The sequence below is a fragment of the Leptodactylus fuscus genome, chromosome 3 (genome assembly GCF_031893055.1).
Source record: "Leptodactylus fuscus isolate aLepFus1 chromosome 3, aLepFus1.hap2, whole genome shotgun sequence".
Lineage (NCBI taxonomy): Eukaryota > Metazoa > Chordata > Amphibia > Anura > Leptodactylidae > Leptodactylus > Leptodactylus fuscus.
The window spans coordinates 34,258,785-34,282,106 of NC_134267.1; the positions used below are offsets into that span (position 1 = coordinate 34,258,785).

The window sequence follows — 23,322 nt, forward strand, 5'->3', positions numbered from 1 at the left end:
AGCTGAAGGTGTCAATATCTGAAGAGTCAGAAGGGAATTCATGTGTTGTGCAATACGATAGCTGCGTGTCTGACAAATAGCATTACTAAGAGATGTTTATTAAGCAACATTGTCTTCGTAGAGAATTGTTACTCACATAATGGATTGTTAAAGAGGACCTTTCATCAGATTGAGCAAAGGCAGTTCTATATACTGAATTCAGCGCACTATCGGCTTTCCCGATCTGTGCCCCGGGTAAAGCGCTATCGGTCCTGGTACCGTAGCACTTGACAGTCAGAGGGGTGTTTCTGACAGTCTGTCAGGTACGTCCTTCTCCACAGCAGCGCCTATCGCGTTGTACAGTGTGAGCGGGGAGGAACGCCCCCTCCCTCTGCTCACAGTGCTCGTCCATAGACGAGTATTATCAGGAGGGGAGGGGGCGTTCCTCCCCGCTCACACTGTACAGTGCGATAGGAGCTGCTGTGGAGAAGGACATTCCTGACAGACTGTCAGGAACGCCCTTCTGACTGTAAAGTGCTACGGTACCGGGACTGATAGCGCTTTACCCAGGGCACAGATCGGGAAAGACGACAGTGCACTGAATTCAGCGCACTGTCAGCTTTCCAGCAGTATATAGAACTGCCTGTGCCCAATCTGATGAAAGGTCCTCTTTAAAGGTAGAGATGGAAGTTCTAATGGGATTGGTTTCACCATGGGGAAAATTCTAGAGTCCCTTTAATTAGTAATATCTAATGAATTAATTGTAAAAATTATTAATCCATTCTATTGTTCTGTATACATCTAAGCTAAAAGCAACCCAGAAAGACACCCCTACTTAGCTCTGATGTTTTTTGGCAGGACAACTAGATTCCATGAGCTGGAAATAAGTCAGGACAAGTAAATTAATTTTTCATTATATTCCACTAAGACCTAAAGACTCCTGATTTTACTGTAAGGGTCAGTTCACACGGCAGAAACTTTTTCGCTGTGTGTTTTTTCTCGCGGCTAGTCACGACGGGATGCTGGTGTAGTGCATCAGCATCCTGTCGTGGCATCTCGCAGAGGCCACAAGAAAATGGCCACAGGCATGGCAGAGCTGGCTGCGCATGCTTCCCATTTAAAGCCAGAAGAAGCCATCCGAAGAAGATGTCGTGGAGAGGGCATTCCAGAGGAAGAAGAGGTCATCACTGGAGAGTTCTCTTGACACCCCCAATGCTGTTTGAGCACTTGGGCCCGCCCTCAGTACTGCAAGAGAACTCATTTGCATACCGATGAAAACCGGGATATCTACGGAATGGCGACGCGGAGAAGACATCTAAAGGTAGGAGAAGAATAGCCTTTCTTAAGGCTATTCCTACGTGTTAGCGAGAAAAAATACAGTTTTAATGATAGAATCCCTTTAATCTTAGCAGGCTTCGGGCCTATATGGTAATATCCCAGACATCACTTGGTCTGGGACATTACCATATAGGCCTGAAGCCTGCTCTAGCAGTACCATACAGGCCCAAAGCCTGTGCTAGTAGTAACAGCCTGTTACTTCTAGCGCAGGCTTTGGGCTTGTATGATAATGCCCCATACGTCTGGTACATTATCATACAGACTCAAAGCCTGTGCTAGCAGTACCATACTGGCCCGAAGCCTGCTAGGATTAACATCAGATCTCAGAGAGGTGAGTAAAACTGTTTATTGTGCTCCCTCATCTCCCCTGGGTCTCTGATTATTATACTTAGAGGTCTGAAGAGACCCCTGAGTATAATAATAGTTCATGGGTGGGCCATAATAGTTGGGTGTGCAACTGTGAGCCATAATAGAGGTTTCAGGGTCCACTGTGGCCCCTGTAACCGTTATTATGGCCCACAGCGACCCCCATTCCCCCTTCAACCTCCATTATGCCCCACAGTCTATTGTGCCACTGTGGGGCATAATATAGGCTGCAGGGACTGCTGTGGAAAAGTGAGGAGTCAAAGATGTCTGTATTGTAAACTTTACAGAGTCAAGTCACAGCTGGAAGAAGTGGTCATGGCAGTCCAAAGGGAAGAGAAGGGAAATGTGAGAAGACGTCTCCTGTGAGTATTACTGCACAAAATCTTACTGCATTGTATTTATTGTAATGTTACCGCTAGCTACCCCAATCCCCCCGCTGCTTGAGGCGGACGATCAAAAGATGAGCACCCCCCCCCCCTCCCTCGGTATTCAGTCGGGAAGGAAGGGGGGTGGAGCGTCTTTTGATTGTCTGCCTAAGGCAGCAGTGAGGCTAGGTTCACGACTGGTCGGAGATAGAGATTAAATGCATTTTGGTGACTTTCTTTTGTTTTTCGTGTAGCCAAAATGACACGCCCTTTATTCTGCATATCGGTACGATTATAACAATGCCAAATTTGTATACTTTCAGTTACATTTTAATACCTTAATACTTTTTATATTTCTGTATACGGTGCTGCATAAGGCATATTCTTTTGCAGAGCCAAAAGTATTTTTTACTTATACCCTTCTAGGGAATGTCTAAGGTTCACTTTTTATTAATATTTTATGGGAGGTGATATGTCAAAAAGCATCCCTGAAGTTAAGGGGGGGATCCCTCCATGGCTAGCTATTGCATAGGTTTGGGATTTGGGGTCAATGCACACAGAGTTTTTTGGTAAATCCTCGCCAAAAAAATGTGTGTGCATTGACCCTTAGAGCAGTGGCATTGCATACTTATTCTAATGGCATGTGTTGGCTCAGCTCTTTTGATTTGTTTCCCACTAAGGCTGGGTTCACACCAGCGTTGGCTCTCCATATGGGAATTCTGTTCCCCTCTCTCCGCATTTTTTGCCCTTTTTGTGGGGAAACAAAGCGGAAACCACATGCACCCCATTATAGTCTATGGGGTCTGCGGATTTACGCCAGAAACCGCTTTTTTAAGCTGATTAGACTTCCGTTTGAAACTCCGCCACAATTCGCTAATGGTGCGTTGGCCGCCATGATCACCAGATTTAACACTTTGCAAATTATTTCTGTAGGGCTACATGAAGGATACAGTGTATCTGCCCCCAAACTACAGGATCTGAATAACCTGAGACAACCCATCATTAAAACAGACACAGACATACGCTAGCATGTGTCTGGACGAAACTAGACTGCCGCCTAGACATCTGGAAACCACATTGAACATTTTGTAGCATACAAATAAGAGTTGGATAGATACTGAGTCTTTTCATATTAATAAATGTGTGTTATATTCTCTCCGCTCTGAGTACTGAGGCTATTTTGCACCATTCTCAACAGAAGTCATGAAGCTATGCCAGATCCTTCATATCGAACCAATTTGTTTAACATTTCCCAGTTATCCTTCTGCTGCAAATAATACATTCTTGAGACGTTTGTTTGGTTTCCACTCTCTAGAGATGCTCATGAATATGGATGCCTCACATTGTATGATGACTTTATTACTGCAATTTTCTTCCACGTTGATGTAAAAGAATAGACAATCTCCAAACATGGACGCTAATGTGTCTCTCGTTACTTTTTCAAGGAATCTCAGGCACATGTTTCTTTTTTGGGCTTTTGAGTCTAAGATGATGTAATGACCGGAGGTTTTTTCTTAATTTAGCATGTTTCTTTTTTCAGTCCGGCTCTGTCTCTATCACTTGTGCATTGACTGGAAAATAAAGTATTTGTAGTCTGGGGTCATAGCAATGCTAGGTCATAAGTGTAATACATGAATCATGGAAGTAGATGGATGAAATTAACTAAATGAAAAGAAAAGATATTATAACAAATGTATGCTGATGGGTTTGTCATGGAGTTCTTTGGAATTTTAATAGTTAATGATACAATACTTTCCTAAGATAAAATGCAGCCTTATGCAAAACATAATTTAAGCAAAATTTATCACCTTCACCAGTTCAAACTCTTTGCATTGTTCAATAAGTCTTACTCCACTAATTCCAGCACCGTTGGAATTGTTTCTATAGCCCCCACCATCCCAGAGCAATCAATGCTGTTTGATTTAAGCACCCAATATACTAATTAGGCTCTACTGTCAGGTGGGCGGTCCCAGACTGTCAACTCCCAGGACTGAAAGTCGAGAATCTATTCAGATTGTTAGTTAAGGAGCGGTAGAGAAAAAAATCCAACTGTGCAGGAATTAGTGAGGTGGCACCAATAGCAGGATGCAAAGAGTTGGGTGTTGTTAGAGGTGGTGACAGGTCCCCCTTACATCAGTATTAATAAATCTAACCAATATTATGAATTTGCATCATAAAGCAGAATTTTTTTTTTCCTTTTGATGCATATTGAATGGTGTTTTTTGCACAGAAAGATTGACTTTGAGCCCACCAAGTCCCTCACCTGGCACCTCACATGGCATTACTACAAGTTTCTGCAGATCAATAGTAAAGTCTTGCATTAGATTTCATATGTTTGTTAAGAGCTACGAACATTATGATTCTGATACTTTTCATCTGATAAGACTCTCTGCTTCCTGCTCCATTCACTGTGCATTAGCTATTGATAAGAGTTGATTGGTGTGGGCTTTGGCTGTGTAACCCTCACTCATCGAATATTCCTTGGATAGGTTATCAATATTTTTAGACTCGAAACTTCCTTTAAAGGTTTGGTCCAGGGAGTTTTATTTTACTTACAAGGGTTTTTATGTTGATAATGAGGATTCTGGGCTGGTCCCAAGTCTTGATCACATGATTGGAACCTGCACTCGGAGCGTATTTGCTCATTCTCCTGTTCCGTTTTCACAGAAAGTTAGCTGTGCTATGGGGGTATTGCAGACAATAGTAAAGTCAGCCCCAATAGCACAGGGAAGTAGTGGTGAAAACAGAGGGGAAGGTAGGAGGCAGCACATGAGCCAGGTGGCAGTAAAATAGAAATCCCTAAAAATGTTGACGATCAGTATAAGATCAGTGAGGGTCTGACAGCCAAAACCTCCACTGTTCTCAGCAGCTGATACACAGAGAATGGAGCAGGAAGCAGACAGCTCTATAGTATTAGTAGTGATTAAACTGAGTCACTGCAGCTTATGGAATGGGAGGTGATCTGCAGTAACCTAGTCTGACGGAGAACAAATGATCAATGGGGGTGCCAGGTGACAAATCCCCACTGATCTCATATTGATGACCTATCATGGAGATAGATTAGCAATATCTTAAACTCAGAAAACCATTTTAATATTAAGCCTGCAGACATAGATACACATGTGTCCACATATTACTGATCTCCAATTTGGTTCAGGTCTCCAATTTCTCATAAAACCAATACATCTCAATATTACAACAAGATAGATAGGGGCAAGCGTCATCTTACTAACATGAAAGGGTAGGATAACAATAAAAGTTATCAAAATGCTGGAGGCAGATATCACAGGATCACATCACTGACAATAGAAGGTACAACAGCTAACGCGTTCTCCTCTTATGGTGACCTCTGCATACGTCACAGAGCACGCTCACAACACTCTCACATAAATCAATCAGTTTTTTCTGGCTATGGCTTCTTGGAATTGATGTTGCCGGAATATAGGTGAGATAACCACCTGAAGAGGAGAAGAACAGAATAAAAATATAAATGGAAAGATCAGACAAAATGATACAGGATATATATATATATATATATATATATATATATATATATATATATATATATAATTTTTTTATATAACATACAGTGTGCATATATATATATATATATATATATATATATATATATATATATATATATAAAGCTTACATTACTTTCATTACAATCCAGCAGATTGTGGCTTCGGCCCCTGAGGTGTCACTTTAATATTTTAGATATCTCGGCACAAAATAAGAATCCAGAAAGCACAAGTGAAATGAGTCTTCATGTACCCAGTAGGAGGACAGGCACCTTCCATTCATGTAGCACTTGCCTTAAGGAGTTTACATGCAGATCTTCAATAGACATTACATTTCCATTCCTCCACGTTCCCATAATACACACAGATTGTCACTTTTTGCTGACCGTGTCCAGGACAATAAATATTCATTTTGTACATCTCTGCATTAAATGTCCACACAGCAGGCAACTTGTTGTATCTAAAAGGAACAAAAAAAAATCTGCCTAGAAGACAATGATGCCATAGTCCCATTAGCTGCATGATGTGTGCGTCAAATACTCAGTATGCAGCATAGGGATGTGTTTCTGTACCATTTGTTGATTTCTTGTCCTAGCCTGTGACACAATGCAACATTTTTTAATAAGAGCCTCTAGGAATTGGATCTAACTTGCCTGACAATTACAGTCATAGTTCTAAATGATGATAATATATCCCTAGGCAGTATATACTACAGAGTAGAATAGAGAAGGAGCTGCTCACCCCCTGTGTATTGATTCCTAAGCCCTGCTTATAGCTGTGTGTGACAGAGATTTACTAAGAGCCCTGCATCTCTTCTACACTGCATTCTGTAAGGAGAACAGCAGGGGGCAGCAGCCTCTTCACTTCTATCACCAGCTGCCCAGAAGACTCAGTACAGGGAGGTTCTTAGAGTTTTCTCAATACACAGAAGCAGAATTTAGAGGCACACATTGTATCACTGACAAGGGAAGGAGCTAAACAAGACCAGGGAAAACTCTTTTATTTATTAGCACGCAGGGTTTCATTCTTTCATCGATGGCAGTGAAGCATTCGTCACATTTATTACCAAAGTCAGGTAAGAAATCCACTTCAGTTATTTACCTATAATGTCAAGATTGTTCTCCATTTCTAACTTCCCTTTAGTTTCAGCTATGAAAACATTGTCCTGTTCCCTAATGGGAATTTATTGGAACTAAATAGAAAAAGAGCCTGGAAATAATATCCGGAAAATGTCATTTGTACAAGGAATTTACTAGGAAAGTAACGAAGAAAGTTGCAGCTGTTTTATATAACATAGTGGATAACATTATACAGATAGATATGAGGTAGACAGATGTAAAACGGATAGATACATAGATAGATAGATAGTTGATAGATAGATAGATAGATAGATAGATAGATAGATAGATAGATAGGAGATAGATAGATAGATAGATAGATAGATAGAGACCGATAGATAGATAGATAGATAGATAGATAGATAGATAGATAGATAGATAGATAGATGATAGATAGATAGATAATTGATTGATACATAGATATTAGATAGATGATTAGATAGATGGATAGATAGATGAAGTTAATTTGCAAAAGAAGAGTTTCTTTGTTGTTTATCACTTTTTTCCTCATTAAAAAAGGTCTAATTTTAAAAAAATTAGTGAATGTATCTTTAGTCTTCCATAAAAGCAAATATACCACAGTGTGATAGGTTGATTATTTTTCCTAAGTACTTTAACACAATCTCATATATTTCGTATATGCTGTACCTGTTGATTTATAAAGATGGATATATAAATAGATAGAAAGATAGATGAAACTGATAGATATTAGACTGATGGATGGAAAGACGTGATATAGAGATAGATAGATTATAGATAGATAGATAGATAGATAGATAGATAGATAGATAGATAGATAGATAGATAGATAGGAGATAGATAGAATAGATAGATAGGGAGATAGATAGATAGATAGATAGATAGATAGATAGATAGATAGATAGATAGATAGATAGATAGGAAAACACTGAATACAATACACTATTACTTACAATACAACATTACTTTGCATTGTGCCATATAGCAAACTGTTCTCTGCTACACCTTTATAAAGGAAAAGAAAAACAGTAAGAAACACCTGCAGCTCTGACTCCAGTACATTTCCATTGCTACAGTATATCCTTTACTGCATGACATTTACAGTTCAGCTCTGTATACTGTACTTTCTATACTTTCTATACTATCCTAATGTATCCCCCTTTCATTATTATTGTATTACTGCTACATATAGACTTGTAGGACCTAGCCGGGGATGTCTCCTATACCTACTGTGGATTTCAGGTCTATTGAGTTAACATTTGATTGTGTACATAATTTTACCTGTCTACTTAATCCATAGACTGTACTAGTACATATTATATTAATAGGACTATACCGTACAACTCAACACTGTGTACTGACTGTGACAACTGAACACCATTAAAGTGTACCTATTCTGTTCCAACATAAAATGTATCGCCTGCGGGAAAAGCTATTTGAGGTTTCTAAGTGCTACAGTTCTTAGCTCTAATTCAGTTATGTTACCAAGACATTACATAGGACATCGCGCTTAACATTCACTCGATGTAATCTGCTGCATTGTTATAATGTACAAATTATATAGAGTTCATGTACCAATCCTTCCTTCTGTATATCAGAAGATCACACAGGGGGCTCCAGGGTTTATGAAGAATCAGGCGGTAGTATTTATCTATTAGTCTTATACTTTTGTAACTGATGTGATCTGTCTATGTCAAATCTATCTATCTACAAATATCTACAAATATACTAATATCTATCTATTCATCCATCCATCCACAGTATCTATCTATCTATCTATCTATCTATCTATCTATCTATCTTCTATCTATCTATCTATCTATCTATCTATCTATCTATCTATCTACCTATCTATCTATCTATCTATCTATCTATCTATCTATCATCTATCTCATATCTATCTATCTATCTATCTATCTATCTATCTATCTATCTATCTATCTCCTATCTATCTATCTATCTATCTTCTATCTATCTATCTATCTATCTATCTATCTATATCCTATCTATCTATATCCTATCTATCTATCTATCTATCTATCTATCTCCTATCTATCTATCTATCTATCTATCTATCTATCTATCTATCTATCTCCTATCTATCTATCTATCTATCTATCTATATCCTATCTATCTATATCCTATCTATCTATCTATCTATCTATCTATCTATCTATCTATCTATTCATCCATCCATATTTCTATGTATTTATCTATATATCCATCTATTAACTCTATTGATCGATCTACCTGTCTAACTCTATAGCCCTGTAATACTTCATATGCTGCAGAGATTCAAAGCCCTCTATAATGTACATGTCACGGACCCCTGGAGATTTTTATACTCTTCTTCAGACATTGATTTCTCATATTATTTACTGCCCACCAAACATTCTACAGACTGAATTACTGTTCCATACAAAATGCTGCTACAGGTATTACCCTACTATCTGATACACCCCTGTCTTTAGTACCCTCCTATTAAACAATATTCCAAAGGGATATTGGTGCTGGTGGATGAATGATACTTAAAAATCCGACTACAAAACTAACAACATCCACAGCTGTCTCCCACCCTCCCATGGAAAACACACAAAGCTTTCATCCCATAGTGCCCATGACTAGAAATAACATTCGGCACTTAGAATATCTCACAAATTGTACAAATGCTTGCAAAGGATTAAAAATTAATCAGTTGTCTACCTTAAAGGATCCTTTCTATACTGTTACTTATGTAAATTCCAGAGTTTTTTCTATATACATTTCTTTAGCAATGCTTCTTTGTTTGCCTGCTATGTTAGATTATTCACCCATTGTTTACACAGAGTTCCCTTAGTGTGCAAACTTTATCTGATAATACAGAACGGATGATGCGAGTAACTGCTCTCTAGAGGGGCTGAGTTCTCTACTGTTATGTACAGCTCTGCCATCAGGACAATCAGGTCAGCTAATTGCAGTTTTCAGATAAAGTCTTTGACTGTAAATATATACAATATCTCTTTATTTAAACAAACAGATAACACTGAGTCTGTTCTCTGTAGAAGCATGTTAACTGTTCTATACAAACAAGTGTAATGTAATATACATTTACTGTGCATATCATTTGGTCTATATTTACATTAGATTTCTGAGGTACTTAATAAAGTCCTGTCCATCAAACAGCCAAAACCCGCCCACCAGCATGCTGAAGAATTCAGGAAAATGAGAAGAAGAGACTGCAGGCAAACCGCTAAAACAGAGAGCGGAAGTCCACTTTAAAAATGTATTAAAGGGGTTGTCCAGGATCATGATAATGAGCTCCACTTCCTCTTCTCAGGCCAGAGACATCACATCCATTACTCACATGCTTATTCTGCAGAACGGTCACATTCAAATAAATGGGGCTGATCTGCAATACCAATCATAGCCACTTTAAAAAGTATGGCACTCTGCTTGATAAGTAGTGAAGAGGTCACAGCAATCAATATCATAGTCTCAATAAACCTCTTTAAATATGAAAGCCGCTAAGATTTTACAAGTCTCCTAAGTTAAATTTTACGCTCATGGTGAAAAGGCAACAAAATTATGTAAATTGTCCCTAAAAACAACAGGAAAAATCCTTCATATATAAAATCATCACAGAAACAAGTAAACACTAAAACTCAAAAATTCAAAAAAGCCATTTTTGAAGCTGTTGGCTGTTGCTGCTGTGATCAGCTCTGGGTAGGCTATTCCACAGATTCACAGTCCTTAAAGTGAGATTACACTATTTTATCTTCTGATGAAAGAAATTCCCCCTTACCCTTAGGCTAGGTTTTCCCAGAGTTGCCTGACTGTTGTTCTGGTCCATTGGAGGACCAGAACAAAGGAATGGCGAACCACAAATAAAGCAGTTACACACAGAGTCTGACAGACCCTATTGATTATAATCAATCTATTGTGTATCTAGTATCTATCTATCTGTCTATCTATCTATCTATCTATCTATCTATCTATCTATCTATCTATCTATCTGCTCATTTAGCCTTCATTGTTTTAAATGCTTACAGTTTTTGTTATGGCAGTGATACTCGGTTTACCATTAAGTTCTAAAATTATGTTATTTAATTACTATTACAGATCTGATGGTTTAGATTTTTTAAGTATTTTATTATAATTAATAGTAGTATAATAGTAGTAATAGTGACTGTGGTATTAGTAATAGTAGCAATAGTAATAGTAGTAATAGTGGTTTTAGTAATAGTAGTAGCATTAGTAATAATAGTGGCTGTAGTAGTAGTAATATTAGCAATAGTCATAGTAATAGTGTTTGTAGTAGTAATAGTGGCAGCATTAATAGTGGTAATAGTGGTTGAAGAAGTAGTAATAGTAGCATTAGTAATAGTAGTAGTAATAGTGGCTGTAATTTTAGTAATATTAACTGTAGTAATAGTATCTGTAGTAGTAGTAGTAATAGCAGTAGTAGTAATACTGGATTTAGTAGTAGTAATAGTGGCTGTAGTTTTAGTACTAGTAGTAATAGTGGCTGTAATAGTTGCCGTAGAAATAGTAGTAATAATTGTAGCTGTAGTAATAGTAGTAGTAATAGTCAGTTCTGGAGAAATAAAGTGGCACTATCATGCAGAACCTTGAAGTCCAAACAATATATTCGTAAATGTAGTCACGAAGAAAATCTTCAGGGTGGTGCACAACATCCCATAAAGTACAAGAGGATAAAACTTTTAGGAAAGAAAGAAACGGGGCACTCACCCAATTTAAGAAATTTTTCTTTTTTCCTAAAAAAAAATACCTTTTATTGAAGCATATCGTAAAAACAATACAGGGAGGGAGATGCGACATACAATGGCGTGGGCAACAGCCATTTCGCACCAACACACGTGCTTTCTCAAACCTAGTATGTGTCCATGGCTGTAGTATTAGTAGCATTATTAATAGTAGTAGTAAACGTGTCTGTAGTTTTAGTAATATTAGCAGTAGTAATAATAGTAGTAGTAATAATGACTGTAGTAGTAATAGTAGTAGTAGTAGTAAAGACTGTAGTAGTAGTAGTAGTAGTAGTAGTAGCAGTAGTAATAGTGGCTGTAGTAGTTATAGTAGTAGTAGTGACTGTAGTAGTAGTAGCAGTAGTAATAGTGGCTGTAGTAGTTATAGTAGTAGTAGTGACTGTAGTAGTAGTAGTAATAGTGGCTGTAGTAGTTATAGTAGTAGTAGTGACTGTAGTAGTAGTAGCAGTAGTAATAGTGGCTGTAGTAGTTATAGTAGTAGTAGTGACTGTAGTAGTAGTAGCAGTAGTAATAGTGGCTGTAGTAGTTATAGTAGTAGTAGTGACTGTAGTAGTAGTAATAGTAGTAGCAGCAGTAGTAGTAGTACTAATAGTGGCTGTAGTAGTTATAGTAACAGTAGTAATAGTGACTGTAGTAGTAGTAGTAGTAGCAGTAGTAATAGTGTCTGTAGCAGTAAAAGTAAAAGGAGTAATAGTAGCAGCAGTAGTAATAGTGGCTGTAGTAGTAATAGTAATAGTAGCAATAGTCTCTGTAGCAGAAGTAGTAGTAGTAATCGCAGTAGTAATAATAATAGTAGCAGTAGTAATAATAATAGTAGCAGTAGTAATAATAATAGTGGCAGTAGTAATAATAATAGTGGCAGTAGTATTATTTTTTTCCTTTTCCGGTTTCCAATCTTCTCTATTCGTTCTTACAGTTGTGGAGCTTTTCTGTAGTTGTTGTTCCCCCATTCCAGATACAGACATCACACTGACAATTGTATTTATTAGGTTCCTCTGCAGTAAACTGAACTCTATCAATCCTGTCTGGGAACAATAGAAGAAGTAATAAGCTTGTGTGAATCCTCCCTCCCAAAACTATTGATTTGTGCCAAAAGCACAATCTGCAGGTGTCTCCTGTACAGAAACAGCTTACTTGGCAGTCTTGTCCCATGTTAGAGGGATTGGGAATGAAATGTTCATAGGCCCTGTACTTTTAATTCAGATTTATCCCAGTTATAACAAGATTCTCTTAGAAATACAGTCCTGTGTTATATTTCGTTACCAGACACAGTGCGCAGCAATGATTTATTATATTACTAAATTCACTCTTATTTATTTAAGTGTCTATAAAAAGAAACCGCATTTGTGTCTTGGCACAAAATAATTCTGGAGCAGCTCTCGTAACTCTGTTGTCTCGTAGCTCTGTGTTGTCTCGTAACTCTGAGTTGTCTCGTAACTCCGTGTTGTCTCGTAGCTCTGTGTTGCACTGTTCCTCTGTTATTCCTCTTGAATATCTATGAGTAAATTGATAACTAGGTTTTACCATTACTTACGTCAAATGTGTCTGTATGTAGCCATTCTGCCAAGAAAAGCTATACAATAGCAAATAAATAGCTGAGCAAAGCCCAAATGACCATAATATAAGAGATCACCGAACACTGGACTGCAAATACATGGCAAATACATGCAGCAAAGAAGCTAAAACACAGTCAGGAAAGATACGTGATGTCTTTTAATAATATCCCCTCTGCCAAAAGTAGATACAAGTACATAAATAGACTATTCTTATATTGCAAGTTGTGAGATTTGCAGAATTGTCAAGCCTTTGCACCGAGCAATGGTTTGCAGACACATGTATGCAGGCTATGAGGAGAATCTACTCCTCCCCTCTTCATTCACTGTGTAAAGACAGAACTGAACCTTGTCCTCCAGATGTCTTGCTTATCTAACATATCTATGGACATACGTCAATACTGCATTGCACTACCAAACATTGCTACCAATAAACTACAATTTGCCCCACAATTAAGAGACCTGACAAACAAACTAGTAAAAAAGTTGGAGACACCAGACTATGGTGACTGAGGGGCTATTTTAGACATAAGGTATTATGAGATCACTATGACTTGCTTGAAAATATTTCTGCTTTTATATTCAGAATATAGTTAATAAATATAATAAGTTATCGCTTTCTGTTTTGGTTACAGATCAGTTTTGGATCAGAACCCATCTGACTGGTATTGCCTATGACATTCTTCAATAAAGATATGATCTGGAATCTCAAGACTACTCCTGACCATTTTTCTTCTTAGTAGAAGAGGCGACGTGTGTGTCTTCCTCAGCCAATTCTCTCTATACTAAGTGTTACTCTCACCATGTCGCTCACTATCGACTACACCAAAAACTTAACCTCCCTGCCAGACTACAACTACAGTGACTATGAATTAGATGATGATGATGTCACCAAAACTAGGACTTTTTACGCTGCAAAAATCGTCATTGGCGTGGCTCTGGTCTGCATCATGCTGATTTGTGGCATTGGGAACTTCATATTTATTGCAGCGTTGGCAAGATACAAGAAGCTCCGAAATCTAACCAACCTTCTAATAGCCAACCTGGCCATTTCTGATTTCATTGTGGCCATAGTTTGCTGTCCTTTTGAAATGGACTACTATGTTATAAAGCAGCTTTCTTGGGAGCATGGTCACATCCTTTGTGCCTCCGTCAATTACCTAAGGACTGTTTCACTCTACGTCTCCACGAATGCTCTACTGGCAATAGCTGTTGACAGGTAAGTGCTGTCCAAACTAAAATCTACAAACTTTACATATGCAAATTGTAGATGAAAATGGGAAAAATGTATTAGCTATTGCAAAAAAAATACTCATCTGTGCTCATTTTATTATGTGTGCAACTAATAGGACCCCAACAAAGTACTGTCTCTCCAAGTTTCCCTACATATTAAAATATAGGTGCATTTTACTTCAATGGCAACTCACAACAGCTATAGAATTACAGTATATGACCCTGACTATACATATATGATTCTGCAGGTATTGTAAACTGCATCCTGTATCAAGCCATACATGGTATAGTACAGCGGCGTAACTAGGAATGGCTGGGCCCCAAAGTGAACCCAGAGTATAATGATCGGAGACCGAGGGGAGGATACAAACATAAAAAACACTGTTACTTACCTATCCTGGGCTCTGGCACATTCCCCACTGATTTCGGCCATATTCAATGATGGACCAGATGTCACGTGAGCCAGGCCTGCGTCGCGACGCATAATGACCCAAGCCTGGCTCACATGACGTCTGGGACGTCATCAAATAGGCCCGTAGCCTGTTTGAGCCCAGGAGAGGTAAGTAACATTGTTTTCTATGTTCCTTCACCTCTCCTAGCCCACCGATCATCATACCCTGGGGTCTGAAAAGACCCCCCAAGTATAATGATAGCGGTGTTTGTGGGGTTCACGGCCCATTGTCTCACTTAATGATCCCCTCTACTGATTACAGCCACCTCTGCTTCCCGCAAGCAGGAGCGAGGATCGGTAAGTACATAGGGCCCATTACCTCCTGGAGTTAATCCAGCAGGTAACGGCCTATTAAAAAATAAATAAATACATTTCTTGGGCCCTGTGGCAACCACTACCGAGGCTAGCCCCGTAGGTACCCCCCTGGTATAGTATACAGTAGTTCAGTTTAGAAGTCACTTAAGCGCAAACAAAAACTATCCTACTATCCAAGCTCAGATTAAGCTATGTTCACGTCACATTACTGGCTATTGCCGAATCTGCCCATAATTCACCATTGACCCAATAGAGGCCAAAAGAGTGTTCTTTGACCTCTGTCATATCAGTGTATGGTGGTATACTGCAAAAAAGTAGACTGGGCTGATCAATTTGAAAAAGTTTACCAGCTGGTAAAAGGATAACGTCTCTCAGGAACTTAAGCAAAAATCAATAATGGAATGTGAACACTGCAACTCCTCCTGTCAGTGTATAAGAAGCAGGAACGGAACGTGAACAGGAGAGGGCAGTGTGATCTGGGAATGCCTGTGTACCTTATAACTGCACAACTACGTAACCTACACACGTGTTCACACTTATCTGATCTGCAGTTTTATTGAGGATTCAGCCTTGAAAGGCTACAATTCTCTTTCCCCATTGGGTGGTCACACATAGACACCAATAGAATAATTAGCATAATAATTTGTGATATACTAACATATTTGGTGAAATTCATTATTCCCCTAATATCGGTTTTCTTTCTTGCGCCAAATATGTGCTACAACCTCGATCTACGCCATGTCTGCCACAATGGGCGAACGCAGGGCAAGGGTCGGAGTGGGCTGAGGCAAGACTAATTCATTATAATTCTGGAATAGATTATGATGGAAATCCACACCAGTTCCTACCTGACGTAAATTTCCATTCTGGCAGAGACGTAAGACGGATTCATGACGAGGTTAAAGCCTCTTCCTAAATGTCCAGTTTCCCAGTCGGGCCATTTATGAGTACAATACACCAGTAGAGATGAGCGAGTACTGTTCAGATCAGCCGATCCGAACAGCACGTTCCATAGAAATGAATGGAAGCACCTGGTACATCCGCTTTGACGTCGGCCGGCCGCTTAACCCCCCGTGTGCCGGCTACGTCCATTCATTTCTATGCGAGCGTGCTGTTCGGATCGGCTGATCCGAACAGTACTCGCTCATCTCTATACACCAGTTTTAATTCTTCCAAAATATGTTTAGATAAGCTACTTGACTTATGATACCAATATGTGGACGTGTGCAACCAACAGGGCAGGAACGGTAGAACAGGTACATCTATATTGCGGTGTTCCCACTTGCGCCCATGTCCGTCCATGGGGTTTCCATCCTAAGCCCCAGAAAAACTGCATAGTGGACCGCTCACTGGCATTAATTTGAATGGGATTTGAAAGCAAACCGCTGGTGCCCGTGGTGCAGCCTCTCCACGGCAAAACTGTTCTTTTTTGCACGTACACAAAGTGGAACATGCAGGACTTTGTCTCTGTCCAAAAAAAAAAAGGTTTCCCCGCGGAGAGGCTGCATACGGGCACCAGCGGTTTGCTTTAAAACCCCATTCAAATGAATGGGTTTTAAAACCAGCTGCCAGTGAGCCGTCCACTGTGCAGATTTTCTGGGGCTTAGGATGGAAATCCAATGGGCGGACACGGGCGCAAGTGTGAATGTCCCCTAAGACAACCAATAGGCTAGGAGGACACATACAAATATACTACATGACCAAAGCCATGTGGACACCAAGTCATCGCACCCATCTGGCTACTATAATATTCTAATATTCTTCCACTAGATTTTGGAACATAGTGATGAGGACTGGTATCTTTCATCAGTTTGGTCACCACTGACCGTGAGCAGTAAGGCCCGGCACCCAGCTGGCTGCTGAATTTATACTGACTTGTTTGTCTGTTGTCAACCAATAAAAGTTTAATTGTGAAAGCCAATAAACCCTTCCGAACAATGAATCGCATGGCTGTAAATTCGATTTTATGCATTTGCTAGCAATGAATGGTGGAAATGACTGAAACTACCCATAAGAAAGGGTTCTTATCTATTTTTGGTAGTGCAGCTTATGTAAATGCATACAAAAAGTGAAATATCATTCAGTTGTATCCCGCTGGTTAATATGTTTCCTCAAAGACGAGATAGACTTCCATCATTACTATTAGCTGTCATTACACCTCTAAGGTGCCATAGCAGGTGGTGCCACCTGTTGACAATATATGACAGATATTGGATTTCTCAGTGACAAGACATCATACTGCAATGCTTTAAGATGACAGCCAAGACAACACAATACTTTATTTCTCTATAAGTTTAGAATTATAATAAGAATTGAGCATTTTTATATAAAATGCATGGTGGTGGCGGACTATAATATGAAGGGGGGGGGGGCGCCTGACTGCCTAAATCTCTTTCACCAACTTTAACAAGTATATATCTGTAAGGAAAGAATCCCATTTGTGTATGTATCATTACTGAATTATATTGATCATCTATAAATCCTTTTTGAATGTATTGTTTATGCATGTGCCATCAGTCTATTACATTGGTATATGCAGGGCCGGTGTCAGCGCACGGCATAGTCGGGCAAGTGCCGGAGCCCACAGAGCCTCTGGGGGCCCCCCGGCACTTGCCTGTCACAATTTCAGCTCATCGGCGTCCGTCCGCCGATGAGCTGGAATACATACGTGATGCAGGAGCTGCGAGATCAGCTCCTGCTTTAAAGCTCCGGCCCGGCTTGTGTGTGTAGGGGCGATGACGTCATCGCATCACGCCTACACACGCAAGCCGGGCCGGAGCTAAGCAGGAGCTGATCTCACAGCTCCTGCATCGCGTATGTGATTGGAGGGAGAGAGAGAGGAGCGTCGGGGGAACGAGGGAAGGTGAGTGATAGAAGGTGAGTGTAAGTGTTTGTTTTGTATTACATATTAAGGTGAAACATAATGAAGGCCCATGAAACTGGGGGGCAAATGAAGGGGAGGGGGGGGAACGGCATGACACTGGAGAACATGAAGGGGGTGGGGAGAGAACGGCATGAAACTGGGGACAGAGATGGAGGGGGCCCAAAGAAACTGAGGGGCAAATGAAGGGGAGGGGGGAACAGCATGACACTGGGGCAGATGGAGGGGGGGAGAACAGCATGACACTGGGGCAGATGGAGGGGGGGAGAACAGCATGACACTGGGGCAGATGGAGGGGGTGGGGAGAGAACGGCATGGAGCTGGGGACAGAGATGGAGGGGGCCCAATGAAACTGAAGGGGCAAATGAAGGGGAGGGGGGGAACGGCATGACACTGGGGCAGAGACGGGGGACATGAAACTGTGGGCAGATGAAGGGGGAGAACGAGATGGAGGGGGGACATGAAACTGGGGACAGAGGAAGGGTGTATATGAAACTGGGGGAGAGATGGAGGGGGGGCATATAATTTACAGGTGACTGTAGGAGGATTATACTGTGTGGGAGCACATAATGAATGAGAATGGGTGGAATCAACATAAAAGTGGGTGGAGCTAAATTTGCAGCGGCGCCACACTCCTGCATGACATCACTCTCTTCATCTGCAACGCACAGTGTCTCGACTCCCCCACCTCCTTTACAAGGGGGCCCACTGAGGCTCTGTCGCCCAAGGGCCCATAAAAACCTGGAGCCGGCCCTGGGTATATGTGTATACAAGTAATGTCAGGAGGGATCAGGGGTGAAAAAGTTTCCTCCTGCCATTAAGACCAGACGTACTGCCAAGACGTTTGCAACTTCTTGGGCCGACAGATATAATAAGTTTCGATTGGTTAGCAACCTATATAATCACGAACACACCCAACCAACCCCCCAACCAATTTTTTGCAGCTTTCTTTTCTATATAATTATTAAACCTCTACTTATTCATTCATTTTGCTATAACATCGACCCCAGCTGCGAGCTGGAAATGCTGCAACAATGGCGTGGGGAGACGTCAGCAGGTTGTGCTGAAGCTCATCAGCTTGTGCGACAGAGAACACACTGCCCCCGAGGTTAGGGATGCCATCCTAGAGGAGACGGCAATGTGGTTTTCGCCAATGCACCTGGGCCCAGGCATGGCCATGCGTGATAATGGCTATAACCTGGTAGTGGCTCTGGAGCTTGCCAGACTCAAAACACTTTCCATGCCTGGCCCAAGTTGGTGGTGCAAAGGTTTTTAAAAACCTACCCCAATGTGCCTGAGCTACTAGTGAAAGTGTGCCGCTTGTGCACTCACTTTCGTAAGTCTACAGTAGCCACTGCTAGCCTGAAAACCCTCCAGCAACGCCTACATCTTCCTGAACATCGGCTGTTGCGCGACCAATACTGGATTTTTTCAGTCCTCGAACCCCGGTCTAAAATTAACATCTTGTCTCTTCATTCCGGTATTGCCACAAGCAACTGGTGCAGAATATGATGGAAATGTTTGCATCAACCCTCGCTGGCAGCAGAGAGGAGAGTTCCTCCAAGAGGCTAACAACTGCCGTCCGGTCCACACCCACCAGGGGAACACTCTCCAAGGTGTGGGACACGTTAATGGGACACGTTAATGGCACCCCCTCGCCAAACTACTGATACTGAGGGGCCTAGTGTCACCAGGAAGGAAAAGTATAGGCGCATGTTGTGTGAGTACCTGGCCAACCACAGCCCTGTCCTCTCCAATCCCTCTGCGCCCTACACGTATTGGGTGTTGAAGTTGGACCTGTGGCCCTTAAAGTGAGTTGAGCCTTGCACCACTAGGTGCAATTGAAGTCCAGAAGGTAAATGGAAGCATTATTCAGTATGTTAAGCAAGAAAATGATCAGGATGATTATACTTTATGAAGCAATATGCAGATTACTAGCTCTAGTGAATGTCAATTACAAAACTGCTTTACTTTTGCTCTAAAAAAAACCCAAACTTTAATTTTGTGCTATTCAAACAATATTCCTTTGATTGACTATTGTTCCATGATTCATGCTGAACAACCTCTCTAAATTGTATAAGATAAGTTTCACGTGTAAGTTACAGGAACATTACGTACGTCTACCGTATTGGGTAATTCAGTGGTGGATTAATGCCTTGGACACTATGGGACCCCCTATCCATCTAAAGTTTTAACATGAGCTGACCCTTTCTGATAGATACTTATAGATATGGTGAGGTGGCCAATCTTATTACTAGAGATGGGAGAACCTATCAAGATTTGTTTCGGGTTCAGGTAGTTCAAGACCAAGATTAATTTTCAGACAGATATGGAAAAAGCTAAAAAATGTAAATAGTTTATTTTGCCATTAAACTAAATGAAGGGAATGAGCAAAAAAGAAATCTAAATCCTATTAATATTGGATGTGACTATTCTTTGTCTTCAAAACAGTATCAGTTTTTCTATGTAATATCGGTGACCCAGGGGAGGATACAAACATAAAAAACAGTATTACTTACCTCTCCTGGGCTCCGGCGCACTCCCTACTGATGATGGCCATATTCAATGACACATGGGATATCCTGTGAGCCGGGCTTATGTCCCGACACATAAGAACGCAAGCCCATGTCACCAAGTAGGACCAAAGCCCAGGAGAGGTAAGTAACAGTGTTTTTCTTATGTTCTCTCACCTCTCCTAGCCCTCCGACCATTATGCTCAGGGGTCTGAAAAGTATAATGATAGCATTTTTTGTGCGGTTTGCAGGCGAGGAAGAGGAAGCACTGACGGTTGCAAGCAGGAGCAAGGATGAGGAAGTAGATAGTGCCTGTTACCTGTTGGAGTTACACCAGCAGGTAACGGCCTATTAAAAAAAAAAAAAAAAAACACATCAAGGGCCCATCTTGCCCCCTAATGTGTCGGTCCTATGGCAGCCGCTACTGCAGCTACTATTATTATTATATAGCACCATTAATTCCATGGTGCTTTACATTTGGGGGTTACATACAATACACAGAATATACAGGTAGATATAATACTAACAATGACCGACTGGCACAGTGGAGTAGAGGGCCCTGCCCGCGAGGGCTTACAATCTATGAGGGAAGGGGGCATAGAGACAGAAGGAGAGGGGAGAGACTGTACAGATGGCAGTGCGGTGATAGTGTTATTGGAGGTTGTAGGCCTTCCTGAATAGGGGAGTCTTCAGGGCCTTCTTGAAGCCTGTGATTGTGGGGGTCAGTCTTATGTGTGTTGGTAGGGAGTTCCAGAGTATGGGGGATGCAGAGAAATCTACTACAGTACTATATCTACTACAGCTACTACAGTAGTTACGCCTCTAAATAGATTATAGTCCATTTTTGACACTAAAGTGAGATACAATATTGGATGTAATAACAGATGAAGATATTTGGGGACTTTTCAAAGCCAACATAACATTCTATACGTTCCCTACCTTCACCCAACTATATGATTATGGGAGAGCATGGTCAACAATCAACCAAATATGCTTCTATGTACCACAAGCCCCCAGTCATATGCACAGAGGGTCACGGAAGCTCAGCTCTATAGTACTGTCTGCATGGTCCTTACATTGAAACTTAGATGTATCTATCCCTATACATGGAAGGAAAACTGCGCTGATATGTGTTTTCTGTATTCCTTTTGATTTTGCCTAAAAATGTTGTTTTTTTTTTTGTTTTTTTTTTTGCAGGTACTTAGCCATAGTACACCCTCTAAAACCTCGGATGAATTATCAAACTGCCTCATTTCTGATAGCTTTGGTCTGGATTATCTCCTTACTCATAGCCATCCCTTCAGCTTACTTTGCTACAGAATCCGTTCTCTTCATTGTGGAAAATCAAGAAAAGATATTTTGTGGTCAGATTTGGCCAGTTGACCAACGGATCTATTACAAATCCTATTTTCTTTTTATTTTTGCCATCGAGTTTGTTGGCCCAGTTTTAACCATGACATTATGCTATGCCAGGATCTCCCGAGAACTTTGGTTTAAAACAGTTCCCGGATTCCAGACGGAGCAAATCCGTAAACGCCTGAGATGTCGACGAAAAACAGTGTTGGTGCTGATGTGCATCCTCACGGCTTACGTCTTGTGCTGGGCCCCGTTCTATGGATTTACTATTGTTCGCGATTTTTTCCCGACAGTTTTTGTCAAAGAGAAGCATTTTCTTTCGGCTTTCTACATTGTGGAATGCATTGCCATGAGCAACAGCATGATAAATACCATGTGCTTTGTGACTGTCAAAAATAATACCATGAAGTATTTCAAAAAGATCATGCTTCTGAAATGGAGATCAACTTACAACGGAAGCAAAAGCAGTGGCGAGATCGATATCAAGACTAGCGCGGTGCCTATCACAGAAGAGGTTGATTGTATCAAGTTAAAGTAAAGTATTTGGAGCACTAGATTCATGGAAATGATAACGTTACTCAGAACATTACATTTACTAGTTGTTCTATTCACTTTGATATGATAATGTAGTTCTCGGTCGGTGGTCACCTTCACCTGTTCCTTTCTTCTACAATGAAAAGCCCTTTCACAGATGCAATGTAAATTTGGATCTGAATCAGAAATGAAGTCCTGGACAGAACCTCTGAACTACAGATGGGTTGTACGTTACAAGTAGCAGGACACATATTATGGATGGCTAGCATCATCTATAAAACAAAGCATCCTTAAATATGTAATAAAAACTATGTAACATAAAGAGGAAAAAAGTATGAAATTCAACAGTCAAGAGCTTTAGTGGTGTCCAGGAGTTGGGGGTGGAGGTGGAGGATAATATAGGTAATATTCCAAAAAAGCATACTCACCTGTCCTCAGAACTCCATTGTCCACCATCAGTGTCCTTCAGACTCTTGTTGGAAGTCCTGCGTCCCACGTGCTGGTGAAGTCAATGGCCACTAGTAAGGAACCCATGACATGTTCGAGATTGGTCATCAGTCACGTGAAGTGCCATGGCACAAGGATGGAACCAGCGGCAGACAACAGACTGCCAGGTATAGTTAATACTAGGTTCATACTAGCGTTTGAGTCTCCGTAGACTCTGTCCCAGATTTTGCTTAAAATTTGCGGAGAGAAAAGTCCTGCAAGGAGGACTTTTCTCTTTCCTGGTTTCAGTCTAAAAACAGTGGAACCCAGACATAATCCTGGTGGACCCCATTATAGTCTATAGCAGGAATGGGCAACCTGTGGTACTCCAGCTATTGTAAAACTAGAAGTCCCATCATGCATACTTGCTCTGTTATTGTTGGAACTCCCATGGAAGTGAATGGAGCATGTTGGGAATTGGGAGTTCACAACATCTGGAGTGCTGAAGGTTGCTGACCCCTGCTCTATAGGGTCCATGGGTGCACATAAGTAACCGCTTGTTAAGATCTTGACTCATCTTAAAAAGATGAAACGATGGAGACTCAATTGCTAGTATGCTTTATTTTTATCT

At 40.6% G+C, this 23,322-nt stretch overlaps 1 protein-coding gene across 1 annotated transcript; it reads left to right on the forward strand.

The window, feature by feature from the left end:
- Positions 1 to 13,688: 13,688 nt before the first annotated feature.
- Positions 13,689 to 22,345, forward strand: LOC142196571 (prokineticin receptor 1-like). The gene is made up of 2 exons (XM_075266539.1): positions 13,689 to 14,201; positions 21,573 to 22,345. The coding sequence occupies exons 1-2, from the start codon at positions 13,786 to 13,788 to the stop codon at positions 22,267 to 22,269; spliced, it is 1,113 nt and encodes a 370-aa protein (XP_075122640.1). The 5' UTR covers positions 13,689 to 13,785; the 3' UTR covers positions 22,270 to 22,345.
- Positions 22,346 to 23,322: the final 977 nt, after the last annotated feature.

Excerpts from the sequence above, each read along its gene's own strand:
- LOC142196571 (XM_075266539.1), top strand. The coding sequence starts at position 13,786 with ATGTCGCTCACTATCGACTACACCAAAAACTTAACCTCCCTGCCAGAC. Across the intron at positions 14,202-21,572 it reads CTGGCAATAGCTGTTGACAG|GTACTTAGCCATAGTACACC; the intron begins GTAAGTGCTGTC and ends TTTTTTTTGCAG.